Source organism: Temnothorax curvispinosus, unplaced genomic scaffold (genome assembly GCF_003070985.1).
Source record: "Temnothorax curvispinosus isolate PA1 unplaced genomic scaffold, ASM307098v1 QBEX01009517.1, whole genome shotgun sequence".
Taxonomy (NCBI): Eukaryota; Metazoa; Arthropoda; class Insecta; order Hymenoptera; family Formicidae; genus Temnothorax; species Temnothorax curvispinosus.
The window spans coordinates 272,592-288,351 of NW_020219297.1; the positions used below are offsets into that span (position 1 = coordinate 272,592).

Here is a 15,760-nt window from a genome sequence, read left to right on the forward strand (position 1 = left end):
ACTTGATATAAATTACTTTTAAAATATTAATTATTTAAGTATACATCATTAATGATAGAACAATTCGGAGATTGCAAGTTGCAATAAATAAGAATCTTTATCAATCGTGACAAATTATATAAAAGAGGAAAATAAAGACGTATATAAAGATATATAGCTTTTGTTTCAAAATGTTAAAAATTATGATTTGTGCCTTATGAGAGATTTCCTTCGGAAAATCAAGCGTTCTTCACGGATCCTTTCACTATTTTAACGTCGTCCACTGGTCGATCATTCTTATCCGTCTCAACTAGTCCAATTCTTTTCACTATTGTCATGCCAGTATAAACTCTACCTGTTAAATAAAGAGGAAGGATGAAAATATATATCATATGTATTTACATATGTAATTACGTATGTGATAAACAGTTACAACAGTTACATTATAAATAGGTGCAGCTAGTTTGCTGCAACTTACCAAATATAGTATGTTTTCCATCAAGCCACTGAGTAGGTGCAAGCGTTATGAAGAACTGCGATCCGTTTGTATCTGGCCCAGAATTTGCCATTGATAATATTCCAGCACCTGTATAAATTTCAATATCACGCAATTGAAGTGCTTGCATTGAAGCAACGTTTATTATTAATCGTTTATCACAAAATTACCTGTGTGTTTTAAATCGTCATGTATCTCGTCGTCGAAACATTCACCATATATAGACATCCCACCTTTCCCTGTCCCAGTAGGATCTCCACCTAAGAATGAAACCATTAGGAATGAGATATTTTGTAAAACTCTTGCGTTACAAGCTTCTACTGCGTTACCTTGAATCATAAAGTCGCGGATGATCCTGTGAAACTTGGTGCCATTGTAATACCCACGTCGCGTGAGCTCGGCGAAATTTCTGCACGTGATAGGAGCATGTTTCCAGTACAACTCGAAGGTTATTTCACCCATCCTGAGAATTAGAATCGATTAGCGTTGCATAGGGAGTGAGTTTTAAGTTAGGAAACACGCGATGCACTTACGAGGTCTCAAACACAACGAAGGGGGGCTGCCAATGTTTATCCGGCACGCCGGATATATTGGCGAGGCACATTGTGGTCTGTATTTTTAGTCCTTTTGTTATGATCGGTTAAACAGCGAACTATCAGACGCTTATCACGTTTATTCTTCCGTATATTTCGTAACAACTCTTTATACGAAACCGGCAATCGCTCAAATCTCAAATGTGCTGCGACACACGACACACGACCGACACGTTAGGTTAGAAAATCTACTAACACACATATACGTGACTGGAGTACACACGTGTACGTGAGACCGTGAACTGGAGAGGTGAGAGGTGAGAGGTGAGAGCACGTGAACGCCATCTGCTTCATGTGCAAAATACACGATAACAAAGCAACAATAATATGAATTTAATGAAAATGTAAAAACGTGTTGAATGTATACTTGGGCGAATCATATAAATGAGGACCTTCGCATGTTGGGCTGATTCATCGCAGTGTCGTACTTTAAGTGTTCTGGCGACACGACTAGTTTCCACACGTGCCGGAACAAGTTAACCTGTCTGAAAATATGTTCTCGCCAAGAGACTCGGGTAATTCAGATTACATTAGTTTAAATATACATGATAGCGGGTCGTTTGCACGGGGCACTTCGCGCAGTTTATGGAGGGTACGTATATTTTTGACGAAAAATATCGCAAACGTATTCTTTTTTCGAATCTACACGACTGACTTATCTCTCGGCTACTCGTCTCTCTTTCAGCAATGGAACCAGTTGTCCAGGTTCCAAAGAAATATCCTATACTTCGCAATATTCACAGTTTTACTTGTAATATTTTATCTCCTGCCTAGCGAAACCAAAGCTGGTACCTCTGACAATGAGGTAGACTATAGTAATATAGAAGTTGTACGAGAAACTGCCAAGTATGAGAAGGTACGCAACAGCGCTCATCTCAAAGAGCTCGTCTCTTGAATCTGTGTATACGACAATATCAAATCCCCTTTTATTTCGCAGGCAGTAGATGAAGTTGTTGTAGATAATGAAGAACAGGGCGCTGGACCTGGTGAAGTAATTGAAGAGCCCGAGTTTCAACCAGAAATTAATCAAGTTGACGATGATCAAATTGGTGAACCGCCACAGCCAAAGCCAAACATCCTGAAATTTAGTGGTAGATTATAACTCGTGAAATGATAGATAATTAGATTAGATTGCAACAATAAGCATAAAATTAACACTTGGGACTTTTAGGTCCGCAAAATAATAGACAAGAAGCTGTTGTAGCCGCATTTAAGCATTCCTGGAATGGATATAAGAAATATGCATGGGGTCACGATAATGTTAAACCGATATCAAAGAGATATCACGAATGGTTTGGCTTAGGCCTTACTATAGTTGATTCATTGGATACTATATATATAATGGGATTATATGATGGTGTGTATACGAGTTAAACTTTAAAATATCTGATATTCATTAGCAAAAAAAAAAAACAAGAAAGGATCTTCTTACTTAATGTTTCAGAATATGCAAGAGCAAGGAAATGGGTGGAAGAGAATTTAGTGTTTACAATGAATAGAGATGTTAATTTATTTGAAGTTACAATTAGGGTATTAGGTGGTTTACTAGCAGCATATCATCTCTCGGGTGATATACTCTTTTTAAATAAGGCTGTAAGTATTAGGTCAGACAATTTCAGTTTTGGTCAGTCCCGAAAAGTTCAAACGTAAATATTAATTTACCAATTTATCCACGACATCCAAGATGGATTTAGGTGATCGCATGATGCCAGCATTTTCTACCAGATCTGGTGTTCCATATTCCGACGTGAATCTCGGCACTAGAAGTGCGCACAGTCCCAAATGGGGTCCCGACAGTAGTACGAGTGAAATTACTTCCATTCAATTAGAGTTTCGTGATCTTAGTCGTAGTACAGGGCAACTTAAATTTGAGGTAATTTTAGAATCGGAACTTTTCAGGCAATTTCTAGCGGATATCTAATATGTGATCTTTTCAGACTGCAGCGGCAAGAGTTTCCGACCATGTACATAAGTTAGAAAAGCATGATGGTTTAGTCCCGATTTTTATTAATGCTAATACCGGGCAGTTTCGGGAGTACGCTACGATTACGTTAGGTGCTCGCGGTGATAGTTACTACGAATACTTATTGAAACAGTGGTTACAAACTGGAAAAACCATAGACTAGTTAGTATATTTATGAAGTTATAATCTGAAACTATAATCGTATGGAATAAGTCTTTAAAGAGGTCTGTATCATTTTTAGCCTACGCGACGATTACTTGTTAGGCATTGCCGGAACGCAAAAGCATCTCGTTAAACATACTGCGGTCAATAAATATCTATTCATCGCCGAATTGGTTGGCGCGAATAAAGAAATTAAACCGAAAATGGTAAATAGCTTAAATACGAAAGTAGTTTAAAACCAGTATATTGCCCAAGTTTGGAAATGTGCAAATTTGTATTGTAGGATCATCTCACATGCTACTTAGGAGGTACTTTAGCGTTAGGTGTGCATCATGGATTGCCGCCGGAGCATAATGCTCTTGCGGAAGAACTTGTTAGGACTTGTTATCAAACGTATGCAATCCAGCCAACGTTCCTCGCACCTGAAATCACTTATTTTAATATACAAGTAAGTTCAAAAAATTAATCTCAACTCGGATAGAACGAAAGATCGATTCTATGATCGACGGTGACAGCGTCAAAAATTCATAATTACCGTTTTATGGTTCTGTAGAAAATGGAGGGTGAAAATCAAATGGATATGTATGTAAAAACGAACGATGCTCATAACTTATTGAGGCCCGAGTTGATTGAGAGTCTATTTTACATGTGGTATTTTACGGGGAATAAAACGTATCAAGATTGGGGTTGGCAGATATTTCAGGTGAGTGTTATTCTTCTCCCGGAATTTCATTGTGCAACGTGACTAACGTAACGCGTCTCGGCAGGCTTTCGAGAATTATACCAAAGTCGAAGCTGGCTACACGAGTATCGGTAACGTCCGGAGCATTCAACACACTCGCCAGCAAGATATGACGGAAAGTTTCTGGTTCGCCGAAACTTTGAAATATTTGTATTTGTTATTTGATGATACTAGACAATTGATAGATTTGGATAGGTGGGTATTCAATTCGGAGGGTCACCCGTTACCTATATACGAATCGTAACGCAGTAGAAGCAAAATCGTGTATACAGCGAGTTCTGAATTTTTCGCACTTATTTCATAAAATTATTTTTTAAATGCCCAATTATCCTAATTATCGTAATCTTTCTCTAATGAAACTTCCCGAGCTCTCGCATTTTCTCCATTAATTGTGGGATTCTTTCCTAAAAGAAGTCATTAATTTATGAAGTCAAACAATAGTCAATTTCTACTGTTCTGAAATCATGGAAACCGAATATTCTCTCTAAAATTTCTCTTTAGTGTTTATTCTAGTGATATATGGAAATGTTTCATTCGTTTCCACTTTATAAATTGCCATGCAATCAAACATGTGACAATTATGAGTAATAAAGGAGAGTGGAAGAAGTTAGTTTAGTTTAGAAGAAAACAATTGAATAGAGGGGAAGAAATGGAAATTGATTCTAAAGATTATAAGTAACTACAGATTAACTTGCTTTATCATTGGCGAAAAACGATTTCAAATAATAAACAAGTATGCAACACTAGCTGCGCCTACCAAAGTATCCAACCTGCCTAAAATGTCGAATCAATAATAGATGCTGTTAGGATTTTAGATTTTCAATTACCACATTTGAGAATATGTAACTGTTGACTTTTTTCTTATAATAAGACTCTTAGCACCTATTGTACTTACCTGTTTTTCGAAATTTTAATTTTGCAACTTTAGTTGTGTGTAACGTCATTTTTAGAAGATACGTATCCACAATACATTTAAAAAATGAATATTATTTAATATTACCTTCACATTAAATTCATGTGTAATTCATTTGTAATATTACAAAACTAATCTAGTCCTCATCTATGAATAAATTTGAATAAATTACACACCATGCTTGCAGTCTCCGATTATTATCAAAATATAAATATTTATATGAAATATTATGGGTGTCTTTGCGATTCCTATGCCATTGAAACGGCGCGGCAATGATTAAATTGCAATTTTAACAGAATTATGGTATTATAGAATAAATATAAAAAAATATTGCGCCCAAAAATATTTAAATCATCTACAAACTGTGTTTTTAATTATTTTATCCGCGTGTAATAATATTTTGAGAAATTGTAACATATACATTACGGAATAATAGAAATAGATTAAATACGCAAGATTGTAAAACAGAATTCGATTTAATCATCAACTGCGCTATCGAAATACTGCTACCTACTACTTCTAGTTGCCCTGACACATTAAAGGAAAACAAAAGACTTCTCGGATTATTTTTCGTTTATACATATAATAATATATCTTCGTTTATATAATAAACATTTTTATATCAATGTCGGAAGTTTGATATTATTTATGTTACTTTTGTTTCCAAAAGGAGAATACATCTATGCCTTTTATAAGACTGCAGGTCTGTTTTTTATCTCGTAAATTTACAAAATTACGAATATAAATGTCTAAATGATTGTCGCGGTTAATACTGTCAAAGGCGTGTTATTGACAAACGTTAACGTCAGTTTGTTAGGAAGACATGTAATGGTATAAAAAAAATTGCTCTACAACATATTACCAGGGAATGCTTATGGACTAATAATAATTGACTTTTGCAATGTCTCTCAACGCGATTTTTACCACGTAATGGCAGTGAATATTTGCATAGATCGCAAGTACTTTTTCTACTGAGAAGTAATCTTTAAAAATATAAATTAATTAGTTACCCATGTGCTTCTTATCAAGCGCCTTTAATCATACAGTCAATGCTCGATTAAATATGCGACAGTATAAAAAATTATGTGTATATATAATTACGAGCATCACATTCATTCGTACACATTTACTAAATTTTCTACGCGCGCCACAGAATTGTTCTATTATACTTCTCGTGTATCACAAAATATCCTAACGGCGCGCAATACTTATTGTAATGTCAGATCCTAAATTTTGCGTCGAAGAGAGGCGCCTCGAGACCTAAAATTGATCAGAGTGGTGTAGTCGCGAGACGCTACTTCTCCGGCTTATTATCTAACTAAGGACGTTGAACGATCTCAAACTATCGTGCAATCGCAGCACTGTTGTGAATAGTAAATACAATTGATCAAACAGTCGTCGTTTGGCTCGTTAGGTGATTGCTTCGTCTTCTTCTCGATACCGTTCTTCTCGATTTTCAATTCCAATTCCGGTTTAGGTAATGTCGTCTTCACGATCGGCACCGCTTCCTCTATCGCATCGGCATCGGTGTTCAAGGTCGGTGAAACCACAGGTTTCGTTGGTTGTGACGTTACAGGAGTCATATTAATCTTCGCCAATCTTGCATCGTCCAGCACGTCGAAACCTGTTGTGGCTATCGATGTCTGTGCCAGAGATGACGGGTCCTCGCTAGAGGACATTATCACGCTGAAACAAACACGGGATACATTTTCAATGTAGTCTAATTCACGTTGCTAAGAGCTGGAAAGAAATATTCTTGAAGTTGAAAAAATTAATTCAAAACTAATTAACTTTCTTAAGTTCTGGAAAAACGAGTTAAACCACTGTCGAAGACGCAAATATTTTTTTTTCGATTAGGAACATTTAGTACGCTGGATTTTTAGAAAACAATGTTTTATTTGAATAAGCCTATGTAGATTCGCTTAGGCTATTAATGATAGATAAAAAGAACATCTCTTCTGGGTATTACGGAACTCGGGAAGAGAGTACAACTTCCGAGATCCTCGGGAAGAGAACCTACCACCTAGTCTTCTTGCATGGGTGCGTTCGAGTCCTTTCCTCCGCGGTTAAGGTTGAATAAAATGACACTTGCTTCATATTTCGTAAGTCCAACTTTTGTTACGCGAAATGTAATTTTATCGCAGCACTTTGTCTTTATCTTTGAAACACTATACTTCTGTCACACTCCTATGCAGTCAGCGTGATGTAACTTTTATCTAGTTCGTCTAATCTAATCGCCTTTCGCATTCTCACTGGTTCTAAACATATAAAGCAACTGCAGAAGCTCTTCTCCCTGTAGAACATCTCGGGCTGTCAAATATATGCATACGATTCCACGTCTAATAATAAACGCTCGTTGATACGCTACGTTTTTTGTGTAAACATCGTATAAATCTTCCGTCATAAAAGACTTGTTACGATTACGTATGTAATCTGTGTCACATCTGGTACATCGCTCGCGTCGATTACATCCCAATTGATCAAGTCCCAAGCACGTGGAGTGCATTAGCGGGCTGAATACCGTTGGAATTCTGTCAGCTAATAGAAGCTAATGAACGTCAACTAGATTTATGTTGCATATCGTATCGTCGATCAAAATCTAATTAATAACTGAACGTAACTGATTACTCTTGAAGAACATTTACCTTGAATCTATCCTTCCTCTTTTTCCCGAAAAAGAGAATATTGTAAAATAAAATCCAAAGCTATACACTTTAAAAATATTTTATCCTCTGTGAAATGAAATGAATAGTAAAGATTTCGTTAAAAGCAATGCACGTTTGCGTAATTATTTTTATGATTAATTTCGTATAAAAGACGTAAAATATGTTTAGCTTACAACTCGTTCGAATTGCGCTTTTTATAAAAATACAATTAGCTACTTTTAAAAATAAATTACGCAAGAATATTTATAATTTCCTTTAAAATGCAGAATGTACATGTGGCTAAACAGAAAATGGTCTTTTGACTTAGGGAAAGCGACAGAAAATTCCATGTGGCGCCGTAAAACGATAAGTTTTAGCGATACTATATTAGGGGATCCTGTCTGTACCCGCCCGACCAATTGTATTCGTCTAGGTCAAACTTGGAGAGAAAACTGCAGCTGTGCAACGAAACAGCTGAAATATTTCGTGCCAATACAAATGAAAGTCAATGCGCAACCTTCGTTTCTTCATGCGCAGATGACAATGGAATTACGATTACGCGCCAGGTTTTATAGTAGACTGTGGTGAGGGAGCATACGTAAGAACGCGGTTTTTTGCGTAATATTTTTTGAATTGCGATTATATTCATGAAATAATTAAACGATATCACACAAAACAAACAAAACTAACGTTGAAAATTACGTAGCAATAATTTATAAATTATTCAGTATTTTTAAAAATGTTCGAATAAATATCGCGTGATATTTTAATTAATGTCTCATTGTCAGTGCATTAAGATACATCGCTGATAAAACGTTTTCACGCTGCAAGAATTTCATCTATCGCTATTTTTACATAATCATTTAGAGAAGAATCAAAAGTTCAGTATCATGATAATATAATCAATAGCGAATAACGTTAATATTTTATAAAATTTTCTAATGCGATTTTTCCTTTATTACGTTCTTCGTTTTATTAATATACGAATTTTACTCTTGGAAAAAATCTGCGAACAAAGTCAAGGTGATAATCAGTAGTGTGTGACGCGCATACAATTACAGCTCCGCTGACAAAAATCGCGTGAATTTAATTAAGAGACTGGTAATTAAGTCTCGACATGGAAATGAATGGAATTTTTGATGAATAAAATACGAAGTAACTAGAATGCTTTTGGAATACATCGTATATATCGAATCGATACATTATACTGTGCGTGCAGCACGTTTCATGAAATGCAAACCAGCTATCACGGTAATCAATTTCGCAACACAATATTACACAAGCGCGTTTTTTATTATTTTTAACAATGGGCTCCAAGTTTGTCAGGCGAACTTTGATTAATCTATGCAAATCATCTACGCAAATTGTCTTATTCTTTTTTCCTGACTTGCAATTTATTCTCTAATAATTCAAATATCAACGATAAAAGTTAATTGACGCTAAGTTTATCAATGATAAAAATTAATTAACTTGTAATATAATGAATTAAATCAATAAAAAATGAATAATGAATTAATGACAGCATGATTCCATACGTGTTCCAAATGTGTGATGTCACAGATGACCATTTTTCTGTTTAGCACACATTTAATATTTTTTAATAATTATTATAACACTTGTCCAAATCGAAATGATCGGAACTGAGCATTAAACTGCACGTAATCGAAAATTGAATCAAAACGCTGACTATACGAAACGCATACCGGTACTGCAAAACGAGTGCTACAACCGTGCACCGTCAACGGTCGTCGTGAAACTGTCCGACCTGAACCCTGAGCCTGAGAACATTATCCCACCCTTGAGTGAGCTTTACACGTGTTATACGGCAGTGCCGTACCGGACATGGAGATTCCGCACGTACGATAAAATACCAGAGATGATCGAATCTCAGAATAAAATTAATAAAAACTCGTTCTATAAAATTTAGTTATTAACTTTTGACATTAAAGATCAATTTACAAATAATGTTGAATGTAACAGAAAATTTGAAATTATTAGAAAAAAAGAAATAGCTGAATACAAACTTGAAAATTGTAGTTCTTAGCAATTTATTTCTATACTCATTTGTATCAATTATTCCATTATATTTGGTAAAGTTAAATTCGGTGAAACCACGAAAAAATAGTCATTGGAGAGAAAGTAGGTGACTCCGAAGTAGGTTCCTAACAGGAGTTTTGAAATCATTGAATCCGACCACCAGATCACATTTACGATTCCTCTCGTGGAGTATTTACAAATACCAACCTTTGTACGGTATTGATCGAAGCACGGAATTCGAAGAAAATCGTCACAGTATTCTGTCGGTCTAATAGTCTAATTGATCCTTGTTCAAAGCCATTTATCTTATCACCTACTTGCTAAATTGTTTTAATACTTTGATTATAATAAAAATGGCATTTTTCATCTTTATTTTTTGACAGTAATTTAATATGCGCAATTACAGTCTAAATAAATAATATGAGACATATTTACATATTTTTAATTATCGCAAAATAAATTAGCATAAATTTAAAAAAAAAAGACTGTTAGGGCCAGAACACACATTTAGTTAATTATTGGTTTAATTATATAAAAATCGAAATTTTGTGACTATAAATAAAAAGTAAAGTCTTTTAAAATCACCAAAAAACGGAGCATTCCTCAGAATAAATTGATTAGACGATACGATTAGGCGGTAGACTTGTAGATTGTACCGGGTTTTTACTCCGCCGGCGCGAGCCCATCGTTCCTGCGAGCTACCGAAAGAATTCAACCATGCTCAACCGGGCGAACACGTGATAGGATTACAGGATGAGTGAAGGGCATCTTAACCTACAACTCATTCACACCGAACATTCTTTTCCCTCTCGACCCGACTTACTCGTAGCTTCCATGCTGCCACAATGGATTTTTAAAGCGCATCGTTCCGCTGACACCGTTGGTGATAATGCGAGCGTTGCTACTACAAAGCTTCACTGCTTCACTGTTGCCGTTGGTACGGTCGCGATCGCCGCGATCGATGACGGATACGATCGAAACTGCACTGCTGCTGAGGCATCATCTCGAACGATCCTGCCGTCGTGCTCGTGCTCGTGCAGAAGACACGTACGCGCGCGCACGTTACGCAGGACAAGGGACTCGAGGAGCAGCCGCGTGAATTGAAATTCGGAGCATCGGTCGTTGTGAAACGCGAACGCACGAAAACGGTCCTCACGTCGATTCGTGACAATGGAAACGCGACGAATGACGTTACATGAATTCTGTCCTTGATCTTCCGCATTGTGGAAGATCGAAGTCACCGAAATAGTATACAAAATAATATAGGTTTAAGAAATAATCTTTTTCTGGAGCTCGACGAAGGAGATCCGTATTGCGAAACGCGAGAACGATCGTTGTATTGTTGTTAAGGTTGTTACATAAAGCTAGACCAAAAGTCGGACTTACGGAAAGAGGTTAGCCTCATGTTTCATCTTTTTCTTCGAGTGCATCCAGTTGCGAATGTGATGTTTCTTGCTATTAGTCTCTTTCTTCGCTCTGCCATGACCGCGCGACTTACCGTGACCGAACATGTTTCGCTTGACGGCTAAGGCACAGCCAAAAATCACAATGCACCGTAGTCGTATCACACTACGCGTCTAACAAACATTCGTCTCTTTAACTTCACGCCTCGTTAACACACGTCGAGATTTTAACCCCGCCATCGCGCATAATCCCGCCGCGATCTTACTCCCGAGAGTCCCGAGGCGAGAACCGATCGAAAAACCACGTGAAAACTGCACGGAAATTCGCGCGATACCGACAACGAGCGGCCACAACTACCGACTAAAAACAGAGACTCAGCTTTGTGTGTCATGATACGAGTAACTGTACAGGCATGCGATGCGAATGTGAATGTGCGTAATGCCGTATGACGTGGACGGTGAAGGATACGGGAGAGGATTAATGTTTGCGATGATGTTTGCGTGGATTTAACACGTTGATTATACCGCTTGTATAATTAACTTTGCGATAGCCTAACGAAAGATTGCTAACGGTAAATAAATTATGACAATTTCGAAGAAATATATCATTGCAGGCGCTTTAATTGGTTTTTTATTGACGATGTCATATATAGATTATAGAAAAATACAATTGTATTATACACAGTTATTACACTGTATCTTTTAGTATCTCTACTGATAGCATTTGAAACGTTACTGATGAAGTAGTGTGAACACTTAATTGCTCTTATTTACAACACCGTTCGAATGACATCCTTGATCTCAATCTCGTGCGTGACGAGCAAAGATTCGATCAGGTTCTTACGTTTCGCTTGGTCGAAAATGTTTGTCTTGAAACACGTTTTATTATTAATATTAAATGTGGATAGCGATTTTTTTATATCGATAAAACGTTTCGAAAGGAAATTGAATGGGATGTTTTTTCAATGTGGCTCACCGATGTCCGAACCACAATGTAGATTATCGGTTTCGACAGAGCATATTTTAACATACAAATTAAGCGAAGGGCATTTTCGTTACTCAGCGAGCATTTCTGTCTTTAAATAACACGAGGATTGGAATAAATCTCGCGACTTATAAACTTTACTCGCGATAAACTTGACTTTAGAATAACGCATTTTCAAACTAGTATTTGTAAAAATGTCTAACATTCTGATTAGGTACTTGTGCCTTTACAGTTTTACAAAAAGGTTGGCATGTATAATTATAGTCACGGTCAAGGCGAACTGGTCGCTTTAGATAGAACCGTTGGATAAAATCTGTTTTGCCTCAACAGTTTGCCTCCGCTTCAGTCTTTTGACGTAAACATCTCTTGATGTACACAGCGAATCGCCAAATACTCTGATTGCGTTAAAAATGAGATAAACTACAATTTATGATGAGTATTACGAGTGTCACTGTAAAAAGCAAGCGATAAAAAGCGAATTCGAGCGAATCGGATATGCATGCTAAAAGCAAACTTACTTGAAGAGACTTTTTCTCTCGGTCTCCCAAATGGAATGTCTCTCGCTTTTCATTTCCATTTTTTTCTGCTTACAATAATCATACGACCTTTCATACTTCTCCGAAAACATACGTATCTTTTTAACAATTTAAAGCAAGAAATCACGATGCACTGCGGTTTCGTTTGTAACTATGTTTGCAACAGACAATCCTTTCTTTAAATACCTACACGCTTTAATTGACATATAGCGAGCATTTAACGCTGCCATAATGTAAAATCTCACGCAACTTAATTTAGCTCGGAACTCGCGGAAATTGCGTAGGAATTGCGTGGAAACGATATCGGTAGACGACGAGAATCAATTACGAAGATCCACATACCGTAACATATCAAGTACACTACAATGTAGATAGGTATCATTTACAAATTGTTGCAATTTTACTAGCCAGACCCTCGATTATCCGTTCATTCGGCTCGTTTCGCGCCGGGATTCCTCTGTTTCCTCTCCTCTCGCTGCCGAATATCAAATAAAGTGTTTGCGCTTCGCCGAAAGGTACCTTACGCTCCTTTCTCGGCTCACGTCGCGCCTCCTTTTTGAGACGCGCATGTAAACGTGGTCGATATGAAACCGGTTCTCAAGCAAGCGAGAGATGCGTGCGAGGATAAAAAAATTGGAACTCCTGTGCCACAACGTCTCCCGAAGAATATATCCCATACAAATTATAATAGCCGCTATTTGTTAGCGCACACGTTCGCGTGCAGAAATTCGCCGGCGAATTTTCAGCGTGGCGAATCACCATTGCCGTTTAGCTACGCGATTCTGACAACTGCACTCGTTAGTCTGCATTTTAACGCGCGCTAAACTTATTTCCTTGCGTCATTTTGGCACGTGTGAGAGGATTCATTTGCGCTGCGCAAGCATTAGTTTCTCGGAAAATTCGCGCATTTGGTCGCCGAGTTAGCACGTGTCGAGTTACGCAAAGTGTCCAGAGACACATAGCACTGTCCGGGACACATTTGAAGCTGCCCGCCGAGGACGAGATATCGTATAAAGGAGGGTAAGGATATTTAATGTTAAGGTGTGTACCGGCGGCGTTGCACACCACGTTGCACCACGGCGCCCGCGCCGCCGCGCCGGCCCATGTGCGAATCGTACCACGAATGTCAAACAGACCGTAACAGAAAACTTTTGCATGTGCATTGTGTCCGTTAGACCTTTGGAACCGAGGTAAAGTTTCGCAGACGCTCGCTAAAAAATTATAAATTCGTTTCCGTACGTATGTGTAAAAGAACGATTCGGTCAGTGAAAAATCAACAAAAAAACTCATGTTTTTATCGAATTTTTATTCCAACTTTCGTTTCGATCATTTCCACACGGTTCTCAATTTTTTTTTCTTTATTATTTCAATCAGCGAGTATTTCAATTATCTAAAGAGAAACGGAAGACAAACAAAGTTTAATCAGAGTAATACATTTCAAACCGTCTTTATCTCATCTTCTATAGCCCTATTCTGTAACTCTAACGACAGTATCATTATAGTCGTTGCGCAGTTTTTTTTCCATATAATATACCTGCGCAACGACATATGATAACGATAACGACATTAACGACACTGTCGTTAAGAGTTACAGAATAGGGGTACTGCCACTTTAACGAGACATGTAAAATAAAAGAAAGGATGTCAGTTGTATTTTTTGATACGTCTTGGTTAATTAGGAGCTTATTTCTTGTCGATACTTGTCGTGTCTTTCGCCGGTCAGTTCATTTACCGCTTTCCTTCGGCGAGTGACAGCGTAGGCTATAATGACGATTCGGCCGATATGTATATGTACTCGGGAAGCTCGTATGTAACCTCGACATAACGAATGCGTAACATCACGCACGTTTGTCTCATACATACGCATCTGTCTATTCGCAGGATCGCACGCAACACGCTCTCACACACTCACCTGAGCTCATGCTCGGACGTGCTCGGGGTTCCCTGCGTGTAAACATCCGCGTAGACGATTATTGTCGTTGGGTCTCCTTCTGCTCCCATCCTCCCGCCTGTCATATCGCCGGAACGAAATGATTACACCGCGCCGGCGTCTTGCACTTTGTGCCGTCACGTGGTCGAGTCGACGCGGTTCCCTCTTGTTTCAAGCTGATCGTCCTACGCGGTCGTCTGGAATTTGTCGCCGCACGGCCCACACGCGAGTGTTCCTCGCTGGACAAAGAAAGAAACCACACGTAACCGCAGACGATACAAACGCTACTTCGTTAATCCGATTGTTGCGACGAGCGATTTCGATCGGAAGAAACGAAATCTCCATTCATCCCATGCATGATCGATAATATCGGGATGCCTTTATCCGCACGGCGCGATTTACAATTACGTAATAATACTGACAGACGACAAATTACTGTTCGAGCAGAAAAACAAGCTTACGTATGATATGCCCGACTAAGCTCTCGCAGCAGTCCACTCATCGACAATCTGCGAACAACTGACGACTTTCGTCTGTGCCTGCCTGCTGCCTGGCTGCCCGGAAACCCTTCTAAAACTATCTGTACAAATAACACTTTTCTTCTGACTCGACCCTTCGTTCTATGCGCTATGTGTTTCCTATTCTTTGCCGATAGGCTAATAAAATATTTGCCTCGAATCATTAGTGAAACATGTCTCAATTATTCCAACAATTTCACTATTCCAATATAGACACGTATTCAAACTTAGGAAAAGAGATAGAGAATCTAATTAAACTAACTTTAATTTGAAATTACGGACACACACACACGAAGATACATTTTATATTTATTTTGCTATACATATATGGCAACGCAAAATCGCAAAAAATTGATGTCACTGAAATAGATTTTAATCTCTCTCAGCGCAAGATTATATTTATCACTATGTGTAGCACTGAAAAATAAACTGATCGAGATTGAAGTCCAGATCCCCGCGAATGTCACACAACAATCTAACACATACAATTCGTTTTTGTCGCACTTGCGCGCATCATGCGTCACGTTTGAGGCTCGGAGAGGGTCTGTCGCTGCCCCTTCTACAGAATTCTTATGGGGTCCTTTGTTGCTTGCCGCCTGCCGAGAGCCGTCCGGTCATCTGTGAATAGGTCGGAAAGCCTCAATTTCCAAGAGTCACGATATGAAGGAATGAGTATTTATAGCGAATCGTATCCTTTAGAAGGATTCCCAGAAAAGATTAAATATTTTCTACAATTTAGTGAAATATATTCAGCATGTGGGTATATGATAGATGAGATTATCAAGAATTACAAGTTTCTATGTCATATGTTATTTGTGATACGCTGAATGTAAAAATACTAAAACGGATTTTAGTAAA

The 15,760-nt window shown here is 37.9% G+C and overlaps 3 protein-coding genes across 15 annotated transcripts; 1 reads left to right on the forward strand and 2 right to left on the reverse strand.

Annotated features, from left to right (window-relative positions):
• Nucleotides 1–78: 78 nt before the first annotated feature.
• Nucleotides 79–1,236, reverse strand: LOC112459096 (peptidyl-prolyl cis-trans isomerase-like 1). Its single transcript, XM_025023038.1, has 5 exons — nt 1,009–1,236; nt 805–938; nt 646–735; nt 458–565; nt 79–334 (listed from the first exon to the last, which is right to left on the reverse strand). Exons 1-5 carry the CDS (start codon nt 1,077–1,079, stop codon nt 219–221), a joined length of 519 nt encoding a protein of 172 aa, XP_024878806.1. The 5' UTR covers nt 1,080–1,236; the 3' UTR covers nt 79–218.
• Nucleotides 1,237–1,354: 118 nt separating this feature from the next.
• On the forward strand, nt 1,355–4,681 carry LOC112459088 (endoplasmic reticulum mannosyl-oligosaccharide 1,2-alpha-mannosidase). The gene is made up of 11 exons (XM_025023018.1): nt 1,355–1,660; nt 1,754–1,924; nt 2,006–2,159; nt 2,240–2,425; nt 2,513–2,661; nt 2,753–2,941; nt 3,006–3,193; nt 3,273–3,399; nt 3,477–3,641; nt 3,747–3,896; nt 3,961–4,681. Exons 1-11 carry the CDS (start codon nt 1,562–1,564, stop codon nt 4,177–4,179), a joined length of 1,797 nt encoding a protein of 598 aa, XP_024878786.1. The 5' UTR covers nt 1,355–1,561; the 3' UTR covers nt 4,180–4,681.
• A 1,241-nt stretch (nt 4,682–5,922) lies between these two features.
• Nucleotides 5,923–14,953, reverse strand: LOC112459097. Of its 13 annotated transcripts, none has more exons than XM_025023042.1 (4): nt 9,029–9,388; nt 7,494–7,511; nt 6,869–7,386; nt 5,923–6,534 (listed from the first exon to the last, which is right to left on the reverse strand). In XM_025023042.1, exons 3-4 carry the CDS (start codon nt 6,943–6,945, stop codon nt 6,186–6,188), a joined length of 426 nt encoding a protein of 141 aa, XP_024878810.1. In that variant the 5' UTR covers nt 6,946–7,386; nt 7,494–7,511; nt 9,029–9,388; the 3' UTR covers nt 5,923–6,185. The 13 variants fall into 13 exon arrangements, with proteins under 13 accessions (XP_024878810.1, XP_024878809.1, XP_024878808.1 ...); XM_025023041.1 differs by having other exon boundaries at nt 6,869–7,396; XM_025023040.1 differs by lacking the exons at nt 6,869–7,386; nt 7,494–7,511; nt 9,029–9,388 and adding exons at nt 14,367–14,623; nt 14,846–14,953.
• Nucleotides 14,954–15,760: the final 807 nt, after the last annotated feature.

Coding starts and splice junctions, on each gene's coding strand:
- LOC112459096 (XM_025023038.1), bottom strand. CDS start 1,079: ATGTGCCTCGCCAATATATCCGGCGTGCCGGATAAACATTGGCAGCCC. Junction 939..1,008: donor TTCGTTGTGTTTGAGACCTC/GTAAGTGCATCG, acceptor TCTAATTCTCAG/GATGGGTGAAATAACCTTCG. Junction 736..804: donor CCGCGACTTTATGATTCAAG/GTAACGCAGTAG, acceptor TTTCATTCTTAG/GTGGAGATCCTACTGGGACA.
- LOC112459088 (XM_025023018.1), top strand. CDS start 1,562: ATGTTCTCGCCAAGAGACTCGGGTAATTCAGATTACATTAGTTTAAAT. Junction 2,426..2,512: donor TATAATGGGATTATATGATG/GTGTGTATACGA, acceptor TTAATGTTTCAG/AATATGCAAGAGCAAGGAAA. Junction 2,942..3,005: donor CAGGGCAACTTAAATTTGAG/GTAATTTTAGAA, acceptor TGATCTTTTCAG/ACTGCAGCGGCAAGAGTTTC.
- LOC112459097 (XM_025023039.1), bottom strand. CDS start 11,041: ATGTTCGGTCACGGTAAGTCGCGCGGTCATGGCAGAGCGAAGAAAGAG. Junction 6,535..10,916: donor CATGAGGCTAACCTCTTTCC/GTAAGTCCGACT, acceptor TGTTTGTTTCAG/CGTGATAATGTCCTCTAGCG.